The sequence below is a fragment of the Neodiprion fabricii genome, chromosome 7 (genome assembly GCF_021155785.1).
Source record: "Neodiprion fabricii isolate iyNeoFabr1 chromosome 7, iyNeoFabr1.1, whole genome shotgun sequence".
Taxonomy (NCBI): Eukaryota; Metazoa; Arthropoda; class Insecta; order Hymenoptera; family Diprionidae; genus Neodiprion; species Neodiprion fabricii.
Genome location: NC_060245.1, coordinates 18,037,669 through 18,062,155, shown reverse-complemented (window position 1 = coordinate 18,062,155; position 24,487 = coordinate 18,037,669). Strand labels below are relative to the sequence as shown.

At 40.5% G+C, this 24,487-nt stretch overlaps 1 protein-coding gene across 1 annotated transcript in view; it reads right to left on the bottom strand.

The window, feature by feature from the left end:
* The window catches only part of LOC124186196 (irregular chiasm C-roughest protein-like), a 90,161-nt gene that overhangs the window by 30,278 nt on the left and 35,396 nt on the right, over positions 1–24,487 (bottom strand). The window contains exon 2 of the mRNA XM_046577687.1: positions 1,511–1,875. Coding sequence (XP_046433643.1) covers positions 1,511–1,875 — 365 coding nt within the window. The remainder of the gene's footprint in view (positions 1–1,510; positions 1,876–24,487) is intronic.

The following is a 24,487-nucleotide window of genomic DNA, read 5'->3' as shown; positions in this document are numbered from 1 at the left end:
CCAAACCCCCGACAGTTAGTTTGGTTTAGGCCAAGTATAATGAAGTGTTCGACTTTTTACTCGGACGTTAACTCGATTCTCGATGAATTGAATTGTTTGCAGGATCATACATGCTGACGGAATTTTGGAAACAAATTATATGCTCACTTGGCATAGCTAGTTTCGCTTCATTTTACGATTCAATAAACTGAGCCCTCGCCTCGATCTAATCTGGCTGAATACAAAGGGAAAAGCATCGAAGAAAAGGACCAATTTGGGACTAATCTCGTGGATGTTACGAACTAGTCGATGAGATCAGAGGAAGAGCATCGTACCGGCTATACCGCAAATCCAACTAATCCCACCGTGGTGTTACTACCACCAGGATTGAGGGTTCTTCCTTCCTTCCTTCCTGCCTGCCTGCCTGCCTGCCTGCCTTCCTTCCTTCCTTCCTTCCTTCCTTCCCGTGCGTGCGCGTGCGTCTCGTTTAAGTACTAAACCATCGATGCCGTAAAGACACCAATATCTTAGCGAGGAAGCAGCGAGCTCCAACAACGTCGAGAGTAGATTTTGGGCTAGAGCGTCGATATCGATTGACTTCTCGGTTCATGGGCTCATTCGATAAACAACGCACCACTCGGCTCGGCTCCACTATACCCCGGTGGGATTAACGGACGTATACCAGGGCGTTTTCTCTGTCCTGGATTACTTTAATGTGCTCAGTGATCGTGAAAATTGTCAAATTAGAACGTAGAAATTATTATATTCAAAGACGACGGTGGTTGGAAGAAACCAGAAAATCATCGGACATGCTTGCATTAAAGAGCATGACCAAATAGATAATGAATAGTTGTTTACTGGGAGTTTACTTTGCGAGAATCTCGAAGGACTCGACCATTTTTTCCCGGTTATTACACGAAGGAGATGCGGTGATCGAGTTGATTGAGGGATGAGTCGGAAGTTGCTTAGTCGAGCGCCGACTCATAGGTTGCTCTTGTTCAGTGTGAACAGTTATTAGAGGGGTCGGCACGTGAGGATTCTTCACAAGGGTTGGTTGGTTGGTTGGCTGGCTGGCACCCCTCTGACGTCGTCGTTTATGAGCTTTCAGCCCTGCTGGCAGCCAGCTCACTCCACAGAACAAACCCGCAGTTATTATGGAGTGATTTCTACGGCACCACCGCCGCGTCCGTCAGCCCCGCGAGGAGCACAAAGCCGGAAAGAATCAGAAGTATTGAATGCCTGTGCGTGCAGCTGACAGGCCGACAGTAGAATTTTCATCTCACGATCATGTTCAGCAACGGTTACCAACCCGCTAAAATCTGACAAATTACGATCGTCCGTCGCACCAACGTTTTAAAACTTTTGGGTTATCAACACGCGTAGTGCACTTTGGTGGCTGGAATTAGTGTGACGATGCCGCGAGAAATTCAGAATAACATTTGACATCCTCGAAAACTGGTCTACCACGTCACTCGTGACGAAGCTATCCCATCAATTCTTCAATTTCCCTCTTTTCCCGCTACTAGCTTACCTTCCTCGTCGCTGCCAATCATTGCGTATCTTTCGTATCCGGTCAGGTTCCGCACGGCGCCAAGACCGAAATCATCCTTGGTCCATTGAACGGGACCTTTCTGATGGACAACGCGACAGGGAAGAGTGACTTCGGATCCGACGACGGCGGTTTGATCTTGCGGGTCGGTTACAATTCTCTGAAAAAGCATTTCCGTTGTTGACACTGTCCTCGACGTCGTGACCAACGACGATGACCATCCGGACCTCGCGTGTCCCGTCGCACCTCCCGCAAATTCGTCTCCTCTCCCTTTTGACGTGCAAAACGTCAATAGGATCCAACCCACCAAGAGGATCGAATTGCCGATGATTCCACCCCATCGATTCCTGCAACGATAAAAAGTAAGGACACAGATTAGGACGGGTGGAAAAAGAACATTACGGTTATTGCTGGCGGAGACATGCAACGCCTTTTTGATTTATTCTCTAATTCCGCAGTCATCGCCTTGCGGACTTTTTGCCTCAAGAACGCAACACATGGAAGATTCGTATTGAATACTCTGAAAACTGTCTCCGAGGACTTTCTTTCCACACGCGACACGGCCTATTAATTGGAAGGAAGAGAGGAAAAGGAATCGAGGATGGTGAGGGTCGGAAGGGGGTTTATAAGTCGACGTGAAAAGCCTCGTATACTGGAAACGCACGATGTTTATAACAGATAAGAAGAGGAGGGAACTCAACGTTCGACCGGTGAGTGTATTAAATAAGTGAATAGCTGATGGAAGGTGGCGGATCGATATTACGAAGAGAATTGTTCTTTTCGGTACGCATGTCAGATTGTATCAATCAACAAACGGGAAGACGACCCGCGGGAATTCCCTAAGCGTGTTATCATTTCGTGAGGCAACGATAAGACACGTTCGTTAATTCGTGATGTCCTACAATATGCAACGATAACGAATACGATGCCGAACCGGATGAACACCAGAGTCGTAACTCGGGCGGCGGACACCGCACAAGTACAATTATTTGAATTATCCTTTATTATTCAAAACCCATTCAAACGCTCAACCACCAACTACTCGCCTTGGTTATTATCCTATTGAGCTTGTAAGACGCTCACGCTAGTCGACGCTAGGTGGGAAGTATCTGCACACGGACGTTGGCGGTGCGTACAATTTTCATTAAACCACACTCTGCAGGTACATTGTATGGTACAAGCGTCAAGCACTAACTGGAATTCATTACGAAGAAAGATCTAGTCTCATGGGATGTGGGTAAAAATTATGTCGAGTTGTGATCTAATTTCGTACACCACCATAACCTGCCCATGAGTCACACCAATCGAAGACATCGATACTCAAGTCAATTAAGTTATGTTGCACCACTTCTACAACCAGTTGTCATTTTTTCATCCTGAATCACAGTTCTTTCTTACACAGTCTGAAAAAATATTGCTGGAAGGTTAATCACCTGGATTAGGATGAGTCGAGTGAAAAGGTGGGAAGTATCTGCACACGGACGTTGGCGGTGCGTACAATTTTCATTAAACCACACTCTGCAGGTACATTGTATGGTACAAGCGTCAAGCACTAACTGGAATTCATTACGAAGAAAGATCTAGTCTCATGGGATGTGGGTAAAAATTATGTCGAGTTGTGATCTAATTTCGTACACCACCATAACCTGCCCATGAGTCACACCAATCGAAGACATCGATACTCAAGTCAATTAAGTTATGTTGCACCACTTCTACAACCAGTTGTCATTTTTTCATCCTGAATCACAGTTCTTTCTTACACAGTCTGAAAAAATATTGCTGGAAGGTTAATCACCTGGATTAGGATGAGCCGAGTGAAAAATGGAGACCTTCGCAGAAATGCTGATCGGAAATTGAATCGCTTACTCGGGACTATAAGATTGGATTTATAATTGGAATTATTTAAAAGGATTGAATAATTCATGATAAAGGTTATCCGATGCTTGCACGACGAAGCTTTGCCGAAGGTGTAAACTAAAAATAAAATCGACATTCTGACCCAAGTTTTGTCGTAATTTCTAGAAACGATCATGAATATTGATGAGTCGGAGTTTAAATTTGATGAAATTCCGGAATCTGTTGGATATAAAATGATATGAATAAATTGGCAATTTTGTCGAAGTCAGTATGAGGCGCGTTTGAGAGCTTCTTTTTTTTTCATTACTTCCCGTATCTTTTTCATTTTTCTTTTTCTCTTTGCCCGCGTATTCCAGCGGGTCGATCCCGTTGATTTCCGTGACGGATAGTCCCCTGGGAAGTTAAGGAATTCTGGTCTGTGTCGTTAGGTCCGTAGTAAATCGACGTGTATTGGTATGGGTGAGCATTACCGCCTTCATGCCATTGGGGAGTTGCTCTACCATCCCTGTGACGGCAGTGGACCGAGAGCCGTGGCTCCTCCGGCATTGAGGGTAAGTCTGGCTTTCCGGTAAACAAACTATACGGATCCCTCGAAAGTAAACAATCAATTAGCACCAGCCAGCCAACCATTAACGTGGCCGTTCCCGCAAGATCTCCGTCTTCGCGGACCATCCCTCTTCTCCTCTCCGTTCCACCTCCAACTTCTCTCTTCGTTTTCCGCCTCGCGATCTCTCAGGGGAAATTTTACCCCTCAAAGATAATCTTGGATTCGAAGCTTGTTGGTAAAACAATTTTCAAGAAATATACCTGCGCCACGCGGTTTTCACCCCTCTTCTTGAACAAGTTTATCCCTACTGCTTTTATTTGTTTTTTTTTTTTTACTTATTTTTTTTTCAAAAAGATCATCTCTCGTTTTGCCTGCATCATTACTTCAGCTGTTCAATCACGTTTCTTATCCGACAGTGCAATATTACATTTTTACTTTTTTGATATCGAGATGACAGTTCTTCTATCGGTACGATTTTTTTTTTTTTTTGTTACCCACATTTGGAACCCTGGACTTCTTAGTATACGGTCAAGTATATTCGATCCGAACCTAAATTTTTAAGCTTTCCGATTTCCGTACCCTTCGATAATCACAACCTTGCGTTTCATTTTCTAATGAAACTCAAACGTCTCATCATTCATTTCTAAATTGCTGCGATAACTTCGTTTCACGAACTGTTAACGTAACACCCTTCGAATCCCGATAACCATAACTAGTTATCCTATCATCTGGTAATCTGTTCGCCTTTCCGCGTACGTATAAGGTGATCGTAATCGAGGGAGCGCGCCGGAATTGAAGTATAAAACTGAACGTCTTCAGGTCCGTGCCGCGGCGCGACGTTACGGTAATTTAATGGAGCTCAGACAGCATCCGTCCGTCCGCGGTCCATGGACCAGAAGAATGGTAACGAACCCATCAACGTTAACGATCAATTTGTACGTTGTTAACTACCGATACTTTTTATCGAGTTACTTCCGGTAGGATGATGCAGCCTCCACGCTGCGGGTACCTAGTTATGCGGAGTACAAGAGTCACTCACCCTCTCTATCCAACCATACAACGGAGCCGACGTCATATCGTTGAACCGAAAAAGTTGCGAGCTGGTCTGGGTATTCGGTTCGGTCAGAGTCTAACGAGCAAATCAACTCCTGGGTCTAAATTGGATAGGAAGTCACTTTTTCTCATCCTTCTGCTACTTCTACTTCTACTTTTTTTTCTTTTTTTTTTTTTCTTCGAGATCGATAGAAAGGCAGCTTATAAGAAACCACCCTCTAGCCGAGTATTAAAGAAGGCTGACCATCCTAGTCAGTTTTCAACTAACAGTGCAGTTTGGAGGCTGCGTGAGGAATATGGGGGCGAATTCTCACATGTGGGAAGCACCGAGCAGACATGATGAAACTTTCCGGCACTCTTGGCAGCCCGGATCAAAGCCGTTGGCAAGGTTTCGAGTTGGGAGGACGGAACCCTACGCCGCGAGTCGTAGTTTATACTGCACAAATTTCAAGATTCCCAGAGAGTTTCCGAGGGAAGGCTTGGCTTGCTTTTCAGCTGCAGAACCACGCGCGGTATTTTCTGCCTGCATCTACACGCCCGTTTCTGCTGGGGTTGAAAAACTCTCCGACGATTCATATTATTATACCGGGTGCAGGGCGGGCGCTGCGTGAAAAGCCGTAGAAGTTAAGGGGTCGAACCGGTACGAGTTTGTAACTCTGATGAATGGGGGCAAATATACGTATAGGTATACCGACACACAGTTTTTCCCCACGTGGTAATTATTTTACCTTCTCAAATGGGAACTCGATCGTTTTTATTTTTCTCGCCTCCCCCCCCCCTGCCCACAATTTTTTTTCCATTTGCTTTTCGAAGCGGCGACAACTAATTACCGTCAATACGAATGAAAGGGTTCGCAACTTTCTCGAGCACTACGTTTTCGTTTTCTCAAAGTCGGCGGTCAGGTCAAAATGAGCAAATTATCATTAAAGGACTCTCCTCTAATTAGATTAGAAGGGTAGTCACAAAAACGATTTCTCTTCAATCGAATTACTCGAGCGTGATCACCCGATGAGTTTAGAATTCGTTTGGTATATTGTTTGCAACTAAACCGATTATGGAAAATCAAAACCAACTAATATATATCCGAGTGCGAAAACTGAAAAACAAAACACCAAGGATTTATCAGTTGTATCATCCTCGTAACTTTCGAATACTTTTTAACTTCACATTTTCTTTCTCTTTCTCATTCTCTCATTTTCGTTTCGTAATTTTTTTTTTTTTTTTCTTTTACTCTTCCTCTTCAAATTCTTTTTGATACATAATAAATTGCGCATCGCGGTTTGTTTCCGCTCGTCGTCGAATCCGCGTCCAATTACGTCTGGGTTAATAATTACAGCGTGGCCTAATTAGCGAGGTTAATCCGGTGTAAGGCAACGCAACCCACTCCCTCGTCTCCCCGTAAACTACAAACTGGATACGATATAACGTATATATACATATACAGACACAGACACACACTACTCTGAATCACCTTCATGCGTAGTATCGCGTAACAAGTGCTTTGTACCGTGTATGTGTATATATATATATATATGTGTATATATGTATATATGTAGAGGTCTATGTATCCAACAGCACGGCATACATAAATCCACACCAACATTTTCGCGTGGCTCATTCAGTCAGTACTCGAGTGACGATAAACGTAACAACAATATATCATTGATTACGAAAAACTAATGTTCCCTGCATGTGTGATACGTATTAACCTACGGTAAGCAGAGCAGAGCAGAGCAGAGCAGAGAGTGAAGTCCAAACGAGCTCATCAAGTCACCTGAAATTGGCATTATGCATAACAGTGGTGGCAGTCGGCATTTATGATCACCTACCACGTGGATATGTCCCTGGGTTTATCGCCTCATTGTGCAATGCAGGCATCGTCCAGTCCAGTTTTTACGTACTATTTACAGTAACAAATCATAACGCTTTCATTTCACAAATTAAGCAGTTTTGAAAAATTTATACAACAATTTTTTTCATCATTTATGCGCTAGCAAAAACTACTTTGGAGAGAAAGTCTACGACAACATAGATGGATTTATAATATCTCATTAAACTTAGAAGGTTCCCAGGTGAATATTTTGATATAAAAATTTCACGAGTTTTATAATATTACTGTCAATTATAGACTACGTGGATTAAAAATACTCATCTCTCAGAGCGTTGTGCGATAAAGGCGTAAAAAAAAACCCGTGCCTTTTTCCAACAATCGGTAACACAATTACGGTCGGTATTGAATGACTGTGTTTAAGGGTGATTCCATTCGGGGAAGAAAGCTGTTTCTCGTTTTGAGGGGCGCGTGCATAAGGCGAGTTTGTACGGCGGGAGCTTTCATGTAACTCATTCGGGTCTCGGGCGTGTTTTGAAAAGTGAAGGGTGAGAGTTGGTTGGTTTGTTGCGTGTCGCGTGACACCCGCTCCTTGACACCTGGCTGTCTTTTTTTCACACCTCTGGCTTTCACTCCCGTAAACCCAGCCCGGTTTCTCTGTGAAAAATTCCAAGTAAAAGACTACCACTAGCCATCAGCCACGCAGCCGGTTCACGCGGATGGTTTCGGAATAAGGGTGCTTGCGAGGGTTGGGCAGTCCCTTCCTATGTTCAGAAATTAATTTAACCGTTGAAAACCAGGGAGCATTAGCCCCCCCCCCCCCGCTTCTCGTCATATTTCATCAGCATAAAGCTTCGTTTCTTTTCGGGACGCGGAAACGCCCGGAGAAAGTCACGCGCCTTCCGATGACGATGGGACACCGTTAAACCGACAGACAGGGTGGCGAATTTTAAACGAATCATTTGAATATTTAAACCCTCTAAATTCACACGACGTCTGCTTACACAATACAACGGCGAAATTTTCCGATTCAAAGAAATCGATACCTAGTTGTAATTTTCTTGATTCGCCAATAATCGACATTTACTTGCAGGTGTTCTCTCTGCATGATTTCGTTAACTGCGACCGCGTCTGTGTTACAGTTTAACGAAAAACGGAATAGTACGGCGTTCCGCCACCAGGTGGCGTGGCGGTCGCTTTCTTTCTCGTAGTCGATGTAACTTTTCAATTAATCGTCACCCAGTCGAATTTCAACGTTCGAAATGTTCTGTTACGATATTACAGGACAATTTTCTTCGTTTCTTTGCATGTTCAATCTATAACGTGTTGCATTGAAAAAAAGAAAATAAAAAAAAAAAAAAAAGAAATAATTGTCCTACTAATCCTAATTACGGTTATTCAGCTTACATTGTACGATACACCTTGAATAAGGTGATATTAACGTAGAAGTATTCCCTGAATTTCAACTTTGGCTCACACTCCCTAGGAAATGGCATTCAGACGTCGGCACGGAACGGCCGCGCCTCGTTGTTCTGCAATTAATATTTCATTCGAATCGACGACTGGCTTGGCTTGGCTTGGCTTGGCTTCGTGGGTTGCTCCTTCATCCCTTGTAGACTGCAGTGTCCGAATGTGGCTATGTATAATTCGACCACCCTCGTAATCCCAGGCTATAGATAGAGGAGGCCAAGGTTCCAACTTCGTGGCGCAGAGCTCGCGGTGGATTCCGACTACCCGCATCCATGTACGAACCTAGTGTCGACAAATTAACCGAATTCCCATTTCCCAACTTTTCCCAGCCGCAAATTCAAGCCAACTCATCCCTTCTTGATACCGCTGCTTCTGACAAAGTTCCCAACACACAAATATTTCGCGCCGCTCTGCGCCGGCGCACAAACTCCAAACGTATTGTTGGCCTAATGTACAAGTTTCTCTCGGGTGCCATTTTCATGTCATATTTCGAATAACGTTTTATCATCATTCTTTGCCTTGCTTTGCTTTAAAGCAGTGCGACGTGCAGTATTGGTTCTAGAAAAAATTTGTTTGGAAACTTTTGTAGTACACAAAACAAAAAGTCAAATTTTCATACGAATGATGAAATCAACCTCTCCGGGAGTAAAATCTTTTTTCCATTAGTTAACCGACCATGAGATGAAATTTCCCAGACGGGATTAATTCAAATGCTTTGTATTTTCTTTCAACTTGTAAGAAATACTCTTCACTTGTACGACGACAAAACAAAATTTTGACAAAATTTTTAAATACACGGGTTCTCGTATTCATTAAAATAATTTTACTAAACGCACCGTTTAACCCGAGAGAAGAATGAATTTATCATTTTCTCTATAAATTCTCGGGTAATAAGCGATTAAATCAAGCGTAGTATAATATCGACTAACAGCCTTGTCCTCGGTCTCAGGAGAGTATAAGCCAATCTCGGCATTGTATCGTGTATGGTTTCAGATTAACAAAGTTATCCTGACACACCCAGATGACGGGGGTGGAGGGGTTTGAAAAAAAATAGTGATTATAAAAAGGGGGACAGAGGGTTGGGGTGAAAGGAAACACGAGGTGAAAGGAAAAAGTTGAGGAAGCAGAAAAAAATTGGTAATAAAAAGAAAAATATTGCGCCGCACACAGGCGAGTAACGTTATAGCAAAAACCTGACAGTCGTTTTTTCCTTCGGTTGCAAAAGGGGCGCCGAAAAGTAGAATGGCCAAATCACGAAGGAAACGTATAATGTGATGTCAATTTTGGAAAACGCGAGAATGGCACGATTGTGTAAAACTTTCGTTACATTCGGTATTTTTTAGCATCATAATATGTGAACTAGGATCTTTTAAATAAACGTGAAATTGGTGTCCACGAACATTCTAACACCGATGAAATGATAATTATTGATAGACGTGATTGCAACGCCTCGATTTTTATCAACATTTTTCCTCATATCAAGATTTTTTTTTCTTCACATATCATTTTTATAAACTTGTCTTCAATTTTGCGATATTTCTCACTCAAGCAAACGCGTACGTCGTACTGGGGGAAACGGGTATAAAGAATGGTAAAAATGGTTGGTATATTCGAGCTTGCGGCAGGGTTTCTCGGGTTGAAACGAGGAAGACGAATAGTCGGGACGAGGAGTGTGGACACCGCAGTGTCGTCTTCTCGGTGCTGCAAGAATTCCGCTGTGAACATTGATAAACGTCGTCACGAGGTGCGGAGGAGGGCTTTTATTGTGCCGGATGGAACTCGGGGCGCTGTGCCTTTATCTAGGAGGTTGGAGAGAGGGAAAGAAAATGGAGGAAGAAAAAAAAAATGGAGAGAGAAAGAGAGCCATAAAGATCATGGGGACCCGGTGAAAAATCTCCCAAGTCCTTTCGTCGATCAATCCGTATCCGACACCCCCAACGACCCCCGCAAACTCGAAGAAACTCACGAGCGTGGCTTGTGGCTGGCTACAAATCACCCCTAAATCAGGGATCCGACGACTCAAGTTGAAGGAATAATCGCCCTTTCCTCTGTGGATCGCATCGTTTCATGTGTAAAATTCCGAAGGGTTGAGGTTTATATGTTTGCAGGGGTTTAATGCACGGCAAACTTTTAACAGATATTATCAATGTTAGAAAAATTTAACATAAAATAATGTTCCAGTAAGTTCACTTTATACTTGTGATATTTTCTGCATTTCTCTTACACAATATGACACATATTTTTTCAAAAAATCACGCACGAGTAGTATAGCTGTCAGAGTTCTGGGTCCAGATTCCTGTTACCGACAGTTACCGACATTTTACCCAGACTCAAACAAAACTCTCATAGCTATACGACTGCTATGATTTATTTCCCCCCACTTTTCAGGGGTGCGTCTATGATTCAGGATTTATGATCACAGTTTTTCTTCCTACCTCTCGTCCCCCCTCTCTTTCTTTCCCTCTTTTAACTCGCGTTTGATTTTAATTTCTACCCTCGGATTGCAGCTAAGAATTATTGCAATTCATTTCTTATTCAACGATTTTACGAATCACAAAAATACGCGGTCAGGTATAAAAATGAAGTGTTACAGTAATTTTGTGATTAATCAAGGACGATCAAGTTATGCGAAGGAAATGGAAAAATGGTCTAAAAGTAGGGTACCTATATCGATTACGTAGAAAGTACCACGCAGAAACAAATTCCTAATTTTCGTTACTTTGTATTTTCAATTTTTACCGCACGTGAAAATTATACTTCTCAGTAGAAAATGAAAAAGGAGTTTTGTAACTGTAAGCAGTGAATCAAAATATATGTGTTAGTATTCGTTTCGCGCTGATACAAAAAAATATTTAGTCAACTAAGCGAAGAGATTTAACGTCGTCAAAAAGCAGAAAATCTAGGATTGACATGTACAATGATACTAAATAGTTACTTGTACAAAATTTTCTTCTAATTTTAACAGTATTGAATACGTTATTGTCACGATATATATCCATTATACTAAAATTCTCTGTAATACCTGTAGAAAAAATGAATTTCTTTTCAGTGTGCATCATGGCACAATAATCGCGTGTCAATTTAGTTAAGAAGAAGTTGGTAAAGGGGAATGAAGTTGTGCAGGCGTATCGACCCTTGATCACTTGTAGGTAATAATTATACACGCTCACAGGGTAAAACAGGGCGGAGGATTGATGAACGTGATATATGTATCAATTTTCATCAATTAACAATCCATCACGTTGAATCGTGTGTAAAAAACACATTCACACGCAAACATACTGCACAAACAGATTGTATATTATGTCATATCGCCTCCTTTTACCTGTTTCTGCACAGTCTAACATAATATAATAAAATCGCCGGTTTCCGGATAATACATATATGTATTTATATGTTAGGTAAAAGGGGTCGATGTGCTCTGTGACTATACCTATAATAGTATATACACTATACTGAGCCAGGCGAGCCAATTATACTACCCCAGGCTCATCAGCTGTCATTGTTATAACGTAATTGTATCCGTAACAAATAAACGTTTTGGATATAGATATAGGCAGCTGGGGGTTCGTCCGTTCGTTTGTTCGTTCGTTCGATGGTTGGTTGATGTATACATATAATAGCTGACGTATAAAATCCCAAGCGATTTTCCTCATACAATTTTACCGCTATCGCTGCACACACCTTGAATCATTCGTTTTTCCTCGGTATTTTTCTTTGAATAAATCTTTCTTTTTTGTTCCGATGTTTATCGTTTTTAGACGTATATCATTCCTATTTTTCACTAGCATCAATTACACTGGTCAACAGTGGTTTTGTAGCCCTTAATATTTGGGTAGTTTTAGTAAAATTCGATGCCAACGATCGTAGGAGTAAGCTCAGTTTTTCAAAATTGGCTACAATTATTTATTTTATCCAAATTTTCATACATAACTCAAAAAGGCAATACTTGAATGAAAAGTTTGAATTTTTTTCTTAATATCAAAGGTTTATCAAATCTACAGACCTTAGAAAAAGGAACAAATTTTTTTTTTATTGCGCCGTTTTTTTCCGTCAATTTTGGTGTTCGAGAGAACGAAGAATTCACGAATAAAATCTAATTTCAGGTTCTTAAACAGCGATCCCAAAAACTACAGAACTACTATCTTTTATGCTATTAAAGTTAACTCAGCACGATAACGCGTGACTCAAAGGGTTAACCAACATTACTGTACACACATACTATATGTATATATGTATACAGACAACGCACCGATAAAATATCCCCCATTTCTCGTTCATAAGCTATTTCTTACGAAGTTTAAAGAGGTCTAGATGGGAACATGACGGGTCTGGGCCATTAGGTAATGAATGGTAAATTAAACCGACTCGTGGATGAAGGAAAACTCGACAACAGGGAAGAGCACGGGAGGGATGAAAGACGGAGACAAAGAGCGGGAGAAAATGGGATTGGGGATGATTTTGCAACGCGTGACGCGTACAGAGGATAAAAAATGAAAATAATTGTGGACCTCGGTGGCAGAGCCAAAAACTTTGATACTTTTTATCAATTTTATTAAAAAACCAGATTTTCATTTGTATTCTTTTTTTTTTTTGTTTCTCTAGTAGTCAATTTGATATATATATATAATTGACATTTGTCGGTGCAATGTTGTGAAATTAAACATTTAACAATGCCGATATGGTTGAATAAAAAAAAGAAAAAAAAATGTTTACATTGAATTTGTAGAAAGTAGTAGGTATTACAAATAAAAGTGATCCCCGGTATTCGTAGAATGAAATCTAACGAATCTGCTAGTTTTCGGAAATTGTTTTAAAATCGCGATTTGAAATTTAACAAATATAATTCTAATTTTCAAAGCTCATACGAACGTGAAAAAATTTCACGAATACTCAAAGCGCGATTATTGTTCAAGGAAATTAATGAAAAATTATCACTTTTTGGCGGAGTAAACCTACACTGAGAAAAATTTCATTTGTTACAGTACGTAGAAAAATTCAGTAAAACAGGTACCGGTAAAAAAAAACTGTTCGAATATTGTTGGAATGACGAAAAACGAGGTACGCTTAAACATTTTCCGCTATCGTCGATCCTTTTGTGGTAATTGCAACGCAAAATTATTTTGTTCGGTTTACTCTACTCTTTTAGTTAAACAAGGCATCAACGTCAATTTATTCTTGCACGAGCATTAAATTTTCGCAATAGTTGCAAGAAAATCTAGCAACAGTGATCGTAATGAGAAAGAATAGTAAAGGATACTAGACTTTCCGGTAACATGTAGAAAACTAATCGTCATTTTCTACCTAGAACTATATTTTTAGATTGTGATAAAAAATGAAAATAGTTATGAACTTAGCGGTAACGGGTAATAAAAATCCGCCGTTTTTCCCAACCAATTACTCGTCTCCTTGTCTCCTATAATTTTTTCTTTTTCCCACAACGGATACAAGAGTCCTAATAATATTAGCGAACGAGCGAACAGCCACCGAACCGTTTCTCCTCTCTCCTTGCAGGACATACCGACCAACACAACCTGTCCTCTTTCTTTTATGCCCTTCCTTTTCACCTCTTCTCTACAAACGTTCCGCGCGTCCTCGTATTCGACACACGATTCCCATTCGCCATCGACAACCCGTAAAACATAGACATAGACGAGTCGACGAGGGCGGCAAGAGCAAGGGAGGAAAAGGAAAATCCGAGGTTCGGGGGGTCGAGGAAGAGTCCGCGGGGTCCTGGCGAGAATCCCTTCAGGACCTCTTCCTGCTCCCTCTCTCCCCCCTCCCCTGCCCCTTCCCTTTCCCTTTCCCTTTCCTTCCGTCTGCGTTTATACACTCGTACACTACGGATGGTTCGCGGGCACGTACGAGGAGGGGGGGAGAGGGGTGGAAAAAGGTGGGGAAGGGAAGCGTCGAGGGCATCGATTTCCTCACCCTGGATAGGAGACAGGCAGAGCGAGCAGGCTGGAGGGATAGAAGAAAAGGAAGAGAAGAGGGATGGATCTTTCCGCCTCTGTTACTCCCGTAACGCGGAGGCTTCATCTTTTATATTATCCAGCAACAAGGGTAAGAATAATAAAAACCCTCTTCCGCCACCCCCTCCCCCGTGCTCCTCAACCACCCATCCACCCCTTTTTGGTATATCCGTACCCCCATGCCACCCCTAGCGGCGGCCGAGGGGAGACGTAACGAAAATATTGACTGACGGCTTAATCGGACGTAAGAAAAACATGATCGTTGATTCAGGGTAGAGAAATGGCGAGAAGGGAGAAGAGAGAGGAGAGAGAGAGAGAGAGAGAGAGAGAGAGAGAGAAAGACTGACCCATGCCATGCCGGATCACTGCGCGATATGGATATGGCATATTAATGCGGGATGTATCCTATAGGATATGGAAGAAGAAGCTCCCATACTCGTATCGACGACGACGTAATCCTCTCTACATCGATGTCCAATCTAATCTTCTTCTTCTTCTTCTTCTTCTTCTTGTTTATGTGTTTCTTTTTCTTCTTCGCAGGTCATAAAACGAAAAGGATTGAAAGGGAGGGGAAGAGAGAGAGAGAGAGAGAGAGAGAGAGGGAGAAGAAAGCTAATGGGTAGAAGACAAGAGAAAATGGGCAGAAGCTTTTCTACCCTGTTAGAACGATAATTTTTTTTACGTTTTTAAATTTTTTTCTTTCTTACGTGTACAAATCACGAGGTTGAAGTTAGTAACGTTATCGTAACGATGGATTCGGAAAAAATGACTATGTTTTTTTTTATTTTTACAATGATTTTTGGTTCGGTGAATTTTTCGAACAATTCAAAAATTGCGAAACAACAAGTTTTTCCTAAGCAGGTATCGTTACGATAAACTTACCAACGTCAACATGATCAAAAAGTCTTGGTTTCGTAAGTAACGTAATTCAGTATTTGTTAAATTTTCAGATTTGTAAATTTTGAGGATAAGTTTACCCTGCAAGTTTGTGAAAAGAAAAAAAATACCGTCCACGCAAGTTATAAACGAAGAAGACGAGCTTTGCAGATGTACAATTTTCATTTTGAATCCTTTTTACATAAAACAAAAAAAACAAATTGCGATAACAAATTCTGTGAGGGCTGTAAATATTTCATTTGCACTAATTTCCAGATCAAAAAAACTTAACCAAACGAGTCTACCATGTATTATATCATTTCTTGAACTCGAACTATTGATGAAAAAAATCACCGTGGCCTACGAAAATATATTAATTTGACGATTACTCAATGTGCAAATTCCGTCTTTTTTTTTTGTTTGTTTTCAATCACTGATTTCCGGTTCTCGCCAACGATTATTTAAATTCGTTTGAATTTATCAATTCATTGACCGTTGCGCGTGGCGTAGAATTGCGTACGTGCCAAATGAATTTACATTGAAAACGTGTACACATATTTTTCCCTCTCTATTTCCTTACAACAATGTTTTAATCAAGGTAATGTACGTTTATCCACTAACGAAGTGCGCGTGCTGTCGCATCGATGATTGTATCCCGTTACGTACAATACTTGGGACGAACGAGGCATAAATGATTATTATGTGTTTCATGAAGTACACGTAAAAGGGTTTGTTGCACGTTGTCTATGTACAGAGATGAAAGTAATAACAAGATAGGGGATGAACACACGACGATGGTAATAATAGGAATAACAACAATGATAAAGATGGATACCGTAGACGGAAAAATAAGGATAAAAATGAACGATAGAGAGAGGGAGAAAAATATATGGAAAAAGATTTTCTTCTTATAATCTTGTGTATCTAGGCCATCTTCGCAAAGCTTCTTCTTCTTCTTCTTCTTCATCTTCTTCTTATTCTTAGCCTCTCTATTTCCACGATTTCTATATCTACTCGTTCGGCCATGAATTCTAGGCGAAATCCTCTCCGCCATCGTCTTCATATATGCTTTATACCAACGTGTATGTATCAACTACCCGTATACTGTACACGTCCATATCTACGTTCTATATCTTCAGGACAATCGTAGGATATAGTTTTCGTTGGTGATATTATATTGTCGCGATTGTCACGCAGTAGAAGTATCCACAAAGATACGAAGAAGCGAACGTTTTTCGATTCCTAAACGATTGGCAACTATCATTGCTACTATTATTTTTACTATTACTGTTCGGTATTCGTATACCTTTCAACAAACTTTGGCAAATAAAAAATAATAATATCGATGTAAGAAATTGAATGTTATCAAGTAACGTATTTCGAACCATCAACGTACACATAATTCTGTTATTTATAACAACGGTGTCTTTTTCCATCTATTAATATTCTGAGTTCGAATTTCTTGACTCGATTCCCACCTGAATTATTCTCCAGTCAAATTGGCATTACTGCATCCTTCTCTTATCGCTATATATATTGTAATATAATTGTAAGCGAAGCAGTGTAACATGATGAACCATTTACCTCAATCTGCGTGTCAATAATTAACCTGAATAAGTGGATCCGAACGAGTATCGAAAGTACAGCACGAGAATAGCTCTGCATCCATCTCTAGACTACATCAACCCATTTAAAGGTCCTTTGGGCCACGGGTTAATATTAAAAGATAGGATTTCATTTTTAAAAATCATTTTTTAGTATTCCAAGTCAATTTAAGCGGTGAAAGAAAAAAAAAATTTCTTCATACAAATGTATATTATATAAGAACGGTTCCTGTGGAATTTATTCCCGATAATTTTACCAGTTCCACACATATATATATATGTATATATATATATATATATATATAAATATATACATACATATATATTTATATATGTATGTATGTATGCGTTTGTCCTTTGCCTGCCTGCCTGCTGCTGCTGGCTGCTGCATCCCCTCCGATCGATCGCAGACATGAAACAGGCATCACCCCTGCAGTCCGCAATGCCACCCTGAACGTATACCTATACAGCATACACACCTATGTACGTATATATACATTGTCGCGTGCAGCGCGACGTTTTGTAAGTCATGCGAATGCGGACGCAGGTCAGTATTTGCAGGGTTGAAACAAAAAGGGAATAGGAGGGAAGAAAAAAGTGTCTTTGACTCCCCCTCCCTCTCCCCCCCCCCCCTCACCCTTTTTCCCATTTTATTCAAATTTCGTCAAGGAAAGTCAAATACAATCCTAAAATCGAATGATGCGATTACGAATTGATTTTTACTGCTAATTATTTGATACAATTATTGATGATTATTGACGGCATTGAAATTAGTTGTTGGAATAACGTTATGCAGGTTGGTATTATTTCACGAGGATTAGTTAGCGAATATTAGTAATTTATGAAATTTGTTGGAGTATTATTTCAATCGATGGTCTGGATAATGATTGTACTCGCATTTAAATTGCGGTAGGTTAATTAGTAAACCGCCTTTTTGTTATAGTAGATTGTGCGCAACAGATCAGGATAAAATAATTCTACTATTCGAACAGAGTGATTGACCATAGAATTCCAAATTCTTTACAACCATATACGTAATCGGATATTCGAATCTTATAGAACGAAGTAGTGAAATTATTTCGTGCATCAGTTTGTTTGAATAACGTTCATGCGTACGTAAGAATCTCACGATGAATAATGGACCACTAAAATTATAAGTACTTAAAAAAAAAAAAAACAAAAAAAAAAAAACGCATCAAGATCATTTTAATACGGATCACGATTCGAAAAAACTGAAATTCTGCAGGAAACGTGCAATAAAATATTGTGCCGTTTATACCCGATCGAGAAATGACATTTAATTCAATTCAGGGTAAAATGTAACAACGTTTAAAATTGTATACTATTTGATCTCGTAGCGGAAAACGAAAAGTAAAGAGACGTGTTGCCTTCTTTATCGAGCGCAGATAAAGTCGTATAAATTTCGGCTTTAGGAACGAGGAGTGAAAACGTTTTTCTGTAACGAGTTACCATAAAGGGAAACGGTGGTGGTTTCGTTGAAGATCGATTCGGGAATAATGGTGGTAACCTACATATTTAAGAGTTGGCCAAAGTTCAATATACATTAAATCGAGGCTGGTTGTGCCCTATAATGCAGAGGTTACATCGTAAAATCCACAGGCTGTATAGGTATCCTCGATGCCTCACCATCCCGTACACATTATACGTGATACATATGTATATAATGTATGTATGTATGTATGTATAACTATGTACAAGGGTCTCTCATACTTACCGCGTTAATGGGCGACGCGTGAGCCGTTAAGCGAATATAATCTGCTACCGGTATTTTTGGATTCTAAAACTTTGAGGGGCTTCTGGGTCGAAGCTCGAAGGTCGAAGGTTGAACGCCGCCCGGCTGCCCCCCCATGTTAGGGTCGCAGGTCGTCGGGACCCCTCAGTTAACACTGCCATAAACGAGGAAACTATAAGACCATGCTCTCGAACTTACCGACCTCATTCCCCAAGCTCGGCTATTACAGGTACGAAAAAGAGGGCGCCACATTATTTTTATGTAAACTCGAATCGGGCATTTCCTTATTTCTCGACGAATCGCGATACTTTCGATAGTGGATTTAGGAACTGTTCATCGCCAAGATACGAGGTTTCAGCTTTCATTGACAGTTTTTAGGGATTCCTTTCCAAAGGACCCCGCAGAATCCTTATGGACATTGGCTGCCGGTCGAGATAACTAGATTTTCAATACGTTGCAGTACACTTGGGGACAATGAATCTGAGACGGTTAATTTTTTACACCAGACAGTTGTGTTGGCAACGCAGAGACACCTACAGCGCCACAGTCGGTCGAGCGTGAAATAAACTCAAACTCAATCTCAATAAACATAACATAACCCATGGCCGTCGAATCTAACCTTAAAATAATACGTGTCAATCTAACAAGTGATTATCCCCACGGTATTCTAAGGTTAGATTCGACGGTCACGGATTATGTCATGTTTATGGAGATTGGGTTTGTTTCGCGCTCGGCCCACTATGGCGCCGTAGGTTTCTCAGTGTTGCCAACATAAATGTCCAGTGTAAAAAATTAGCCGTCTCTCATTCATTGTTCCCAAGTGTACATATTATCCCGATCAAAACTTCTAATGGACACAAGTCCCAAAAATCAGTCATTTCCGAGATACAGGTTTCGAAACGGGGTCGACGGATATTTTTGTGTCTATGGATCACGCGAGTTTTACGAATTACAAAGCTTCGAGGGCGACTTGAAATCAAATATTAACGTTGTATATCCTTCCGGTAAACCAGGGAGTTCATGGATGGAATCAATCACAGCTTTCCGTCCATCTTTGAGAATCAACCGTGCAGTTTTTCAAGTCATTTGTTTGATTTCAAACCCCCCTGAAGCTTTGTAATTCATGAAAATCACGAGATCCATAGATATAAAAAAATCTGAGCACCTTTCGTCCGAAGCCTGTACCTCGGAAACTATTGATTTTTGAGACTTGTGTCTATGAGAACTTTTCATTGGCACGATATGTAATATGGCATACTGAAAATTCAGCTAATTCGATCAGGAGCCAATTTCCATAAGGATTCTGCGGGATCTTGTGATAATTTTTTCAGTTTTATAGTATAAGTATGAGGCCACCAATCCTCGAGATCTGAACAAGATTTGAGTTCGAATCGTAAAGGAGGTTGTCAGACACTTGTGAATAAAGGATTATTATGCAACCTTTCTTTGTTATCTTCGTTCATTAGGAGAATACTCGGTGAAAATAATAATCGGCAGGCAGTCGAGCCTGGTAAGAAAAGAATTTTATTCCAGTTTGGCAGCGACTGATCGCCGTACCCGAACAAACCGATAAAAGAACCCCGATTTTTAGAGCCGTTTCTTTCTCTTTCTTTCGCTCTACGACTCGACGCCCTAAAGCTTCAGAGTAAATTGGTCATAAACCACTTCGATCGCATGATTCGACGAGTCGCTCGTTTTTCAAAGATTCTTTGTTCGGTTTGGGGCGGTTTTTCTTGGGCCGTTTTTCTCGCAATAAACGATTCATAATGACTCAAGTGCTCGTGTCGACGGGATTCTTGGCGAAATTTTATCGACGAGGGACTTTGATTTCCAACTTAAATAATGGCAGTAGTGCCAAAGTGATTTGCACATTCCTGATATGTACGATGAATACAAAAATCGATAAGTACTTCGAGAACCTAGAGAGAAAAATTTGTAATCATTAACTAACAAGAATTCTGATCGTTTCGTTGATTTCAACATCACAAGGAATGATCACGTAACGATACAAAGCGCAATGTTAAGATTTTTCTCTCTCGATTTTACTTTCAGCGTCAAATTGTTACCTCGCGAATGTCGACGTACTCCAACTGATTTTAATTATCGTTTCGATTTTTTTCTGCCAATCGCTTGGCTGCCAGACACCGATTTTCGAAACAAAGAGAACTAATTTAAACAAGAATTCCAATTCCTGACGTATGAATAGCCGTCGGCGCTCGAAAATAAGCTGCAGTATAGTCTTGAAATCTGGGACAAATTAATTCCACGAGAGTGAATTGGGAAAGTGGGCCAATAACCCGAAAGGTGAGGGTCGATCACGCGGGGGAATGAAATTTTCAAAATTTATCTTCACCCATTCGGTAAATAAAATTTTCAGCCGCGTCTGGCCCTCTTTTTCTCCTTTTTCCTTTCAACCGTATCAGTGAAATCCTTTCCAGCAGTTGTTGTAGGCATGCATACAGTTCTTTTCCACACGGCAAACAGGCACATCAGCACAACACAGTGCGTAAATCGAATTGCGCTGGGTCGCCAATCTCCGGGAAAAGGCTTTGTGAGAGGAGAGTACATAGAAGGTTGTGTATACATACGGGCTATAGTATAATACCTACATACGTACATACATACATACCCTAGCCAGACTGAATTTGCGCTGTTCGGAATTTCAGAAATGTCAGTGGCCCTCTGCAGAAACGGCTGTTCGGACTCTGAATTCCAAAGTAGGATTCTCGCGTTTCTTCAAATGTTCGAATAAATCGGTAAAGTTTTCTGTGAAATCCACCACTCAGTCCCAGCAAATAGGCAATCTTAGCTACATTTCGAATTCAGTATTAGTAGGGCTGTGCGGTATCGAAAATTTCATACCGATTTTCTGCGTCGATTTTGTATTCGGTATTTTCGGTTTATCGAAAAATACCGTTCCTGTCGGTAATTATAGAAATATTGCTCTGCCGGTAAATATAGAAATACTGAATTACCGACAAAATACAAAATTATCGACAGGATGCTGATATACCGATAAAATGTTGAAGCAAAAATGAAATACAGAAAAACTGAAATTCCAAGAGCGTATAAAATTAGAAACTGTTTCACCTGATTGCAGCAAACAACTGAACGTACCTGTCACCGAACCATCACACCGTAAGGCTGTGCTGTGTCAAAAATTCGATACCGATTTTTTATATCGATCTCCGATTCGGTATTTTCGGTTTACCGAAATACCGCTCGTGCCGGTAATTACCGAAATATTGCTCTGCTGGTAAATCGAAGTACTAAATTACCGACAAAGTACCAAAATATCGTTAAAATACCAAATTATCGACAGGATGTCGAAATAGCGAAAATCGACGAGCGTAACGTAGCTCTGATTGTCTATCCGCTGGCGTTGAGTGGAAAGTTTCTAATATTAAACAGATATTATTGTAGGTTACATTGGGAAAACGGAAACGAAGCAACTGAAATGAACAGACGACGATGATAGAAGCGATGGATTTGCAACGCGTTATCTGCATTTCCGCACATGGCGAAGAAATTCGTCATCACTTCAAGGAAACGCAACAATCGGTTACCAATTCCGAAACGCCATCTACCGTAATGTCCTTTCGATTGAATAATTCATCCGTGGATGCTGAGGTACGGATGTCGCCCTCAAGACAAATGCCGAATATTATATACTACTCTGCAACAATGTTCACAAGCGTGAAAATCAAAAGATATCTTGTTCTTCTTCTTCTTCAGCTTCTCCGATTGATTATCGATTCATTTCGTACGTTGCATAATTATGCTATAACTCATCATCGCATGAATTCACTTCAAGTAATGTCACGTAAGAGATCAAGAATTCTGCACTTACACTCACTTGAATCGAATACAAGGTATTCGAGTTCAAAGACTATACCCAGTTACTTGAGTTCAGTTGATGTCGTTCGATTTCATCTAAAATCCCACTGATTCATCGAAATATTGAAAGTTAATTAAAGTTGTAAGAAAGTCACCTTGATGTCATTCGAATTAAAAGGAAAATTCGTTAAAAACGGTTTCAATAATTAAATTTGCAACTTCCATCATTTAATTCGAAAATTACGTGAAATCTAATCCATGTTTCCCTGCAGGGTCATTTAGCATTCATACAGTAACCCTGAGTAACGATTTGTTCTCTCCCGACTTTTATCGTAGAAGCTTCCTTCCCTTTGTCACGAATCTGCTTTTCCTTTTATTCATGCTTCTTCGAAATACTTTTCAACTTTTGTATATGTCTCCCGGGGTACCTTTTTACTTGTTTCATCTCATCTTCAGGATTATATGAGACCTGGAGGGTTTTCGAAAGATGTAAAAAAAAAAAAAAAAAAAATTACAGAGCACAGTGACACGTGTATGCAGTATAAGTATGTGTGTGTGTGTGTGTGTGTGTGTGTGCGTGTGTGTGTGTGTGTGTGTGTGTATGTACAACTGTCGGATACATATAATATACGCACGCTGGATATAACACCGGTATATTGCGTATCAAGATAGGGTGTAGCTACCCGTCCTTTGATAGAGCGAAAATGAAAATTTAGACAGCGTTGAATTAAGGGAGACGAAGAGATAAGGGCGGAGAAAAGCAGGAGGACGAGGGGGTGGAGGGATGTGAAACGAGACGAGACGAGACAGCAACCGGTGCTCTACGATAGCTACTTTCCCAAGGGGTAGTAACAGCAACAGCAGCAGCAGCAGCAGCAGTAGTAGTGGTAGTAGTAGTAGTTAAGGATAGACGAGAAGAGAAAGGGGGAGAGAGAAGGGAGGAGGGTTGATTCTAAGGCGTAGAAAATTGTTTCACGTTTCGTCAAATTATTTCGCAAATTTGAACGAAAGTAAAAGAAAAGAAAAGGAAGGAAAGGGGGGGGGGGAGGGATAAGACAAAATGACGCAAGATGGGGCGAAAAAGAGAGAGAGAGAGAGAGAGAGAGAGAGAGAGAGAGAAGGAAAAAACCAACAAGGAGATAAGAGCAGAATTGCGTCACGGGAAAAGAGGGAGACAATTTCTTTTCATTTATTTTTCTTTCCCTCTCTTTAATTGTTATCATCATTATTATTATTACACATACATTAATGTCCAACCGTTATTATTATTATCATCATTCGTTGTAAGTTAATTCCTCAAGACTGCTTTTTGCCATTTCTGTTAACATTACGAAGAAACAAGGAAATAAAGTGGAAGTAAAAAAAATTTAAAAAAAAAAAAAGAGAAAAAATTGCTCCAACATTTCTTTCAAGTTTTTACCAACGGCGGTACCGTTATAGGATTCCGATCAAAATCGGACGAAACGACGACGACGACGACGACATTGTTGCAAAGTGTGAGAAAAGGACGGATTAAATTCAAAAACCACACTCGACAAGAACGTGTTTTATTTTTTTTTTTTTTTTTTTCTGTTCTGAAAATCAACAACCAACCACGAGTTTCCACAGATTTCAACATTACTTCAACAATTCTTTGATATTTTCACCAATTTTGGCATCTCAACTATCGTTCCATCAATTAATCGGATAAAAGATTCGAAGAATTGAAGTATTGTTATGAAACAAATAAATTTTCGCACTCGAGAAATAACAGAAAAATAAATTGTCACAAATAATGGATAATAAATATATTTGAAAGTTCTCAGACGCATGCCTAATTTTTTTTACCCCCCCCCCCCCCCCCCCCCCCCCTCCCGGCCCCTTTTTTTGTCGCTTATTCTCGATTTCGCGTCAATTTTCTCGCGCGGGTAATTACTCGAAATTAATTTTCGAAATTTCTTCCAAAGCGATGCAAATTTGCTTTTCTCACGTGAGCAGCGACGCTGAGAGAGTTTGTTACATACGTTATGGAAAGAGCGTAACGATCGTACGAAGATGAAAAGTCGAGTGGATGGTGCTTCGGGGTTGCGGGGCTTAATAATGGGATGATTTTGGTGTGTGTGTGTGTGTGCATACGCATGCGTATATGTACATGTATCCATCTATCCCAACATGTTACTGCT